The following is a 6,686-nucleotide window of genomic DNA, read 5'->3' as shown; positions in this document are numbered from 1 at the left end:
ATCACTTAGTCTTTGGCGTAGTAGTTCTAGTTCGTCAGCTCCTAGTGAAAGCAGGCAGATCGTTCGCTCGATTTGATTGAGCTTTGGATAAATGTGATACAAATTTTGTACTTCAAAAATCCGCGAATTTAAAGCAGTAGTAATTATAATAACCTTTTATAAATTTCGCCTTTCTCGAATATGTATCTATAAGTTATTATTGATAACTTAACTTATACAAAGACATTCGTTGTCAAAATAACATATGAAGCAAAAAGAAAACAGAAACGATTAATTTTTTTTATAAAATAAATTTCTTACATTTGTTACCTAACAATTAAACATAATAACTTATTTATATGAGATCGTATTTCATAGTACATTTTTATTCTTAACACTTTGATCTACTTAAATCAGTCTTCCAATTTGAATCTACTGTGAAATTAAAAGGATTTTCCTACTTTTAGGGTATCCCATTGAAAATACAGTACAGTACATACCAGAATCGTATATTAGAATATTTTCCACAAATTTCCAAGTATATTTAATTTAATAAAACACTTTTCTAGTTGACAAACTTATGATACGATTTGTATTATGAATAATATGAGACTAATAAGTTGCATTATCGTTTGTTTGACAATTCTGAAAGGGTTTTCTTCGCATTAAGTTGGACGGGGAATCACCTGACTGTACAAAAAGTCTACATTCCGCTGGCGCGATATTTCCTGCATTCCGTCTACGATCTGTGTCAATGTGAGTTGTTTTTTTCTAATGTTTTTTTAGTTTTTGACTCTGTGTTTGGAGTGAGGTATTCCCCAACCGCTGACTGGAAGGAAGACCGATCAAAAATAGTATTTTTGTATTTCTTCAACGACTAATTGTATCCCGATTAGTAGGCCCATTACTAAAGACAAACCTCTACAATTGAATCAATGAATGAATGGAATAGAGTCTTTTTCTGCTACTGCTACTGAATATTTAAATACATCTGCTGATCTGATTACTGCAGGAAACTATTCACCGCAGCAAATATATAATGCTGCGAAATAGCAGCCGTTTCGGCCGAAATCTGTGGACGAGTCATGGAAAATTGAATTCAACGAATCCACCACTGCAAACGCGCCCGCGAAGTCGAGTTCAATTCATAATTTTTTTGATAATAACCCGATAATAAAGTTTTTGAAATATCTCAAATGGTTTTTATTTTATTTTGTAAAAAAGTCCTTATTGGAAAACCCCTTATATAATACTTTAAGGCATTGCCAAAAACAGTGTGGCTGCTAAAAAAGAACAAACTGCACCAGATTTCAAAATAAGCAAGGAAAGATTAACGGTTTTAGTCTGCCGTAATGCTGCAGGAAATTATAAACTTCTTGCGTTCAAGAACCTGAATGTAAATGCCCCACATGTCGGCTACAAAAACTCAAAAAATGTATGGATAACCTCAGAGCTATTTAAGAATTGGTTTGATAGAAAATTTGTTTTCCAAGCTACTCGATTTTGTAGAGAAAATGGCTTCCATATTCGCGCATTACTTTATCTTGACAATGTCTCGTATAACGAGTTAGTTTGTGGAGATATAAAGACCGTTTTCCTGCCACTCAACGTGATTCCTTTGATCCAGCCCATGGATCAACATATACTGCAGCATCTTAAGTTCTCGTACCAGAAAAAGTTATTGAGACGAATACTTGAAGATGTAGACACTCATTATTTTAAAAGCTCAAGATGATAGTAAACAACAAAGATGTAATCATGGAAATCTGTAAATGGAAACCTGTTGTAAAAATCCTGCAAAAAACTTTGGTCTAACTTTTGAAGATACCCCAAGGGGCTTTTACAAAATATTTCTGGCTGCGAGGACGCTAATGAAAATGATCTGGAAGAGTGGCTACAAGCTGACGATAACGATCATGGAATTTTAATTGATCATCAGATTGTTGATATGGTTCTTAAAGAACCAGACAACGTGTCAGATGAGTGTGAAGGTGAATCTGACGATGACAGTGAGCGGAGATGTTTCGTCTGTTCTATTTTTTTTTATTACACTTCACTGTAGTCGAAAGATTCTGTAACTTTTATTAATACACATATTTTTTTTCTTTCTTGGTTTTTTCTTTCTTAAAAATATCTTTATTTCGGTTTTATTGAGCAGAATTTCGGATTGTCGGGACTCCACTGTATTACAATGTGAAAATATTAATTTGACAACTTTTTTGTTGATGATAGTGCTCACAAAATCTTTTCAATACATACGCGTAAGCGTGAGGATATATTAGACGACGCTCATGCAACCATTGAGGCGGATCTTTTTTACGACTTAGATACTCTTCATTTAGTTATTTATCTAGTTCGCGAGCGCCAGCAGCAATCTGGTTTTCTACCCTAGTAATTTTTTTTATTTCTTGGTCGTATTCATCCCATTTGCTGCTATTTTTATCACTAGATGTTATTTATTTAAATGAAAAGTTCTGCGTGAATATTATAGTTTCAAGACTTTTCCTACTGACTGCGCCATTTCAATTTCTAGCACTGAGAGATTGGGTGCCTTATATATAGAAAATCAATTCTACACTGTTTGAATGAATTTAGAAGTGAATAATTTTGTGTTTTGGTTAATTTTTAATTAAAATTCCAATAAATATTAATATTATATCTAATATAACTGATTTATCCTGATCCTGTTGACTGCGCCAATCAATTTTTTGAAAAATTTTAGAATCCGTCGCTGGAAGTAGGATCTTCTGAAATATCTCTTTGAACCAATTGCATTGTAATATATTCTTAGCTATATCTTTAAAACGATATTCCATGCCTTTTTCTAACAAAGACCCTCTCAATTAATCATTACTATTATACATTAAAAATATAAGTTACTTGATGGCAAAATTAATATTTATTTTTGCGCGCTAAATATTATCTTTTATTCGTCTTGCCACTCAATGACCAAGACCATAGAGTATATACCTCCACTGACTGATAAACCGAAGGACTAAACGAAACGCGCATATGCAGTGAACGAGCTGTAGTATTCTAGTGCCGTCTCGTTCGTAACGACAATATACGTTCGGTTTATGCCACTCTCGCTCATTCGGTCATGAGCCAATGAACTATGAACAATTATGAAGGGAATTAGTTCGAATAGTTTACCTGTGGGAGCGTTCTTACGATCTAGTTTGTTCGAGAACTACACAATACTACGAATCACTAAAGAGGCAAGAGAAAATAATTTGGGGTGGTTTTTACGGCAAAAGATTAATATTGAGAACCCCACATGTTTGAACATTGGTAGTTTCGTCAGTCAACCTCCTTCAGCCTGCATTATTTTAAATTTAGCTCCACTCTCATTTTTCTATATAAATGTTCTTGTATCTCATTTCACTTCTCTTTTCTAACCTTTATTCTTATTTGTTTTTGTATCCCTGTTTTTTTTGTTAGCTCTATTAGCTCTATAGGTCCTTGTCAATTTTAATTCCCTTCAACTGTTCCTCTTGCTCCTTTGCATCCACTCTAAGTGCTTGCAGCACTTCCTTATTTCTCTTCCTAAGTTTTTCTTTGTTTCCCCATAGTTATTCGATGGTCTTTTAGTCAGATTCGTTTTGAGTAAGGGTCTGTGAACTTTTGCCCTTAGTTTATACATGGTGTTCCAAGACTTGAAACAAAAAAATTTGGTAGTGAGTAGTCGACGTGAAAATAATGCTGGGACGTGAAAAAACTTTCTTATACGATCCCCCGTCTCTTAGTTATAAGCCTTTAAAGTTGAGAAATAAGAATTTTTATTCAAGTATATTATCTAAATTATATATTTTGACTTAACTCGATGGAATTCTTGATTTAGGAGATAAGTAGATTTTTAAATCGTTGTACCTACATGCCAGGGAAGCCGTTCGCTATAAAGAGACATTCTGAAGAAAATTACCAGAAAGTACTTACAGGAGGTATAAAAACACAATCAAACGTTTCTAATTGAACTACTTACTGTCGAGTATCGTAGTACTTACATGAAGAAAAAATTAAAATGTGGAGAAATTTAGTTGTAAAAATGTTATTAAGCTGATTTTTTAGGTCATCTAGGAAGTGAGGAGAGGTTCCATCGTGTATGAACCACATGCCTCTACGAATGCTCAGAGGAATATCATATAACATGGATAGGAAATTATGGGAATTGATAAAACCGTCTCGTGTGAAACCTGCTTCATGAATAAACAGTACTTTCACAACAAATACATCATCAACTCGTTATTTATATAGAAACCAACGGGTACAGGCCAGTCTTGCTGGATAATCTTCTATTGGGATGCACTTTCTGGATGGGAAAGGGGTAAAGAAGTTACTCCTGGAGAATACTGTGGATAGTTGTTGTTGATCTGTTAAATTTCAGTGACATTTTGCGAACGCTAGTTGTGACATCAGCATCAAAAGTATTTAATGCATTTTGCTCTAAAGTTGGTGTTCGTATAGTTCGTTTTTTACCTTCGTTATCTTTTGTTGGTAGGACATTTCCTAAAACATCATTTCCTGTAAAATAATGGAAACTAGTTTACTGTTTACTTAATTTATGTAGGCAAATCTGTTTCTTGTAAGCAGCTGCAATCAACCCAACCAACCCAACCCGATTCGGGTATAATTTTGCTCTGTAAGCTTTTAATATACAACCTTCTGACGAGTTACCAGAAGCCAAACCATACATCAAATGCACATTCACCACATTGAAACTTGAAAGTAGTTTTTTTTTTGTTTTTATTTGATAAATTGTAGGCTAACCATGTAAGTAAGACGATGTTCGATAGTAAGCAGTTCAAATGGAAATGTTTGATTGTGTTTTAATACCTCCTCTAAGTACTTTCAATAAATAATTGAAATGTATGATGATTTTATTCAGAATGTCTCTTTATGGCGAACGGTTCCCTTGGCAAATACAAAGATTTAAAAATCTCCTAAGCCATAAATTTATTCGAGTTAAAAGATCGTTGAAAAATGCATTTTTGCTATTTTTAAATTGTACAGGTTGTCCCTTTAAAAGTTACGGATTGTTAACATTAAAGTCTATAACTTAGAAGCAGCATTATTTTCACGTTAACTACTCCCAATTTCTTTGCACCAAGTTCCGGAACAACCTGTATATTAAGGTAAGGTCCATCGAGTTATTATAGATATCCATTCTATACAAAGGAATCGTGTCTAAAGTTGCCACTTTTTGCGCATATCCTTTTAATTTGAAATGATATTTCACTTAAACAAATTTGAGATCATTAGAGCATGAACATACTGTTATTTGATAAAAATCCTAACCGGGTGGTTTCACTGAACGTAAACATGCACCAATTCGACGACGCAAGCCGAATAACTTAAACAATTGAAGACTTGCGGCGTTATCCTACTCGCGAACTGTTTTCGGAGAATTTAGTTGCGCGTTAGCATTCACGAAGAGAGGGTAGATTTATCCCCGATTTTCGAATAACTTCGCGATCACGTAAAGTTCTTGAAACTTCTTTAAACGTCTCAATACTGGTAGAGGGAAAAATTTGACGGTTGTAAGACTTGATCAAAGTGATTTGTGGAGCGGAATTTTTTTAAAGTTTAAATGAAGAACTGCTTGTTTTTTTTGTGCGCGATTTTGTGATGGAATGTGTTGAAAAATTGTTGTTTCTTTAGATTTTTGTACAATCGATTGTTTAAATTATGGCTATTCGTGGAATTTTCTTGGGATTATCCATCATCGCTATTATCGAAGGTCAGTTCATTTAAAATCTAAAGTTTATTCCTGATTTACAAGATGACGGAAAAAATGAGCAAAATAACCCCCAGGTCGTGCAAAATGTACGAGAATTCCAAAATCGTCTCGGTTATTATCAACCAGTCAATCAAATCAATCAAAATTTTACATTTTAAAAATTAGTTTTCTTCGTATTGCTGAAAAGGGAAATGAAATCCCTTTTCAACACGACCCCCTTCCTTATTAAAAATTTTCGAGGAGATGCTTATAATTCAGAGAGGGTACTGGAGGATGATAATATTTTCATACTATAAATTGTCAATTCAAGAATAAATATCGTTCTGTTTTTTCCCATAGTACATAAAAACGCTGAAATTGAATTTATCCCACATATTGTTCAATAATATGCGAAGAAAGACTTATTATTAAGTATAAGGGATTGCTTAAAACTGAGATAAGATTTATAGAATTGTTCACTCATTAGAAATTGGCTATTTGAATTGGCAATACCAGATTAAGCTAGCGCGTGGACTGTATGAAATTCGGCCAAAGGGCTCTTGATAGATTGTTTCAGGTTTTTAAGTTTATGGTATTAAATGATAGAAAAAACCGAACGTGTGTATGCGTGATAACCCGGATCGGCTATTTAGGATCAAGAGGTTCAAAAAAACAAATAACGTTCAGCGTGATCGAAGAGTTTAGGAAAGTTATCAAATTACTTGCACCATTATATAAAACCCCAAGTCGCAAAACGACAACTCGTATCATAAATGGAAAAGACGAGGAATTATAATCAAAAAGTTACAATTCATACCATTACCAATATATATGTAACAATTAACGAATTGAAGGATGTACAAATGAAGATCCATGTGGGAGAAACTATTCATAGTATCAACAATTTCAAATGTAGCTGCTTTCGGAGAGTCACACCGCCGAATATTTGTCAACCACCATTAAAAATATATGTGAAAAATAGAGAATACCC

The 6,686-nt window shown here is 33.7% G+C and overlaps 1 protein-coding gene across 1 annotated transcript in view; it reads left to right on the top strand.

The window, feature by feature from the left end:
• Positions 1 to 5,387: 5,387 nt before the first annotated feature.
• LOC130441239 (kin of IRRE-like protein 2) overlaps positions 5,388 to 6,686 on the top strand; it is a 649,517-nt gene continuing 648,218 nt past the window's right edge. Inside the window, exon 1 of the mRNA XM_056774824.1 lies at positions 5,388 to 5,716. Within this exon, the coding sequence (XP_056630802.1) occupies positions 5,665 to 5,716 (52 nt within the window). The 5' untranslated portion in view covers positions 5,388 to 5,664. The remainder of the gene's footprint in view (positions 5,717 to 6,686) is intronic.

The sequence above is a fragment of the Diorhabda sublineata genome, chromosome 3 (assembly GCF_026230105.1).
Source record: "Diorhabda sublineata isolate icDioSubl1.1 chromosome 3, icDioSubl1.1, whole genome shotgun sequence".
NCBI classification, from domain to species: domain Eukaryota; kingdom Metazoa; phylum Arthropoda; class Insecta; order Coleoptera; family Chrysomelidae; genus Diorhabda; species Diorhabda sublineata.
This window is presented reverse-complemented; position numbering and strand designations above follow the sequence as displayed.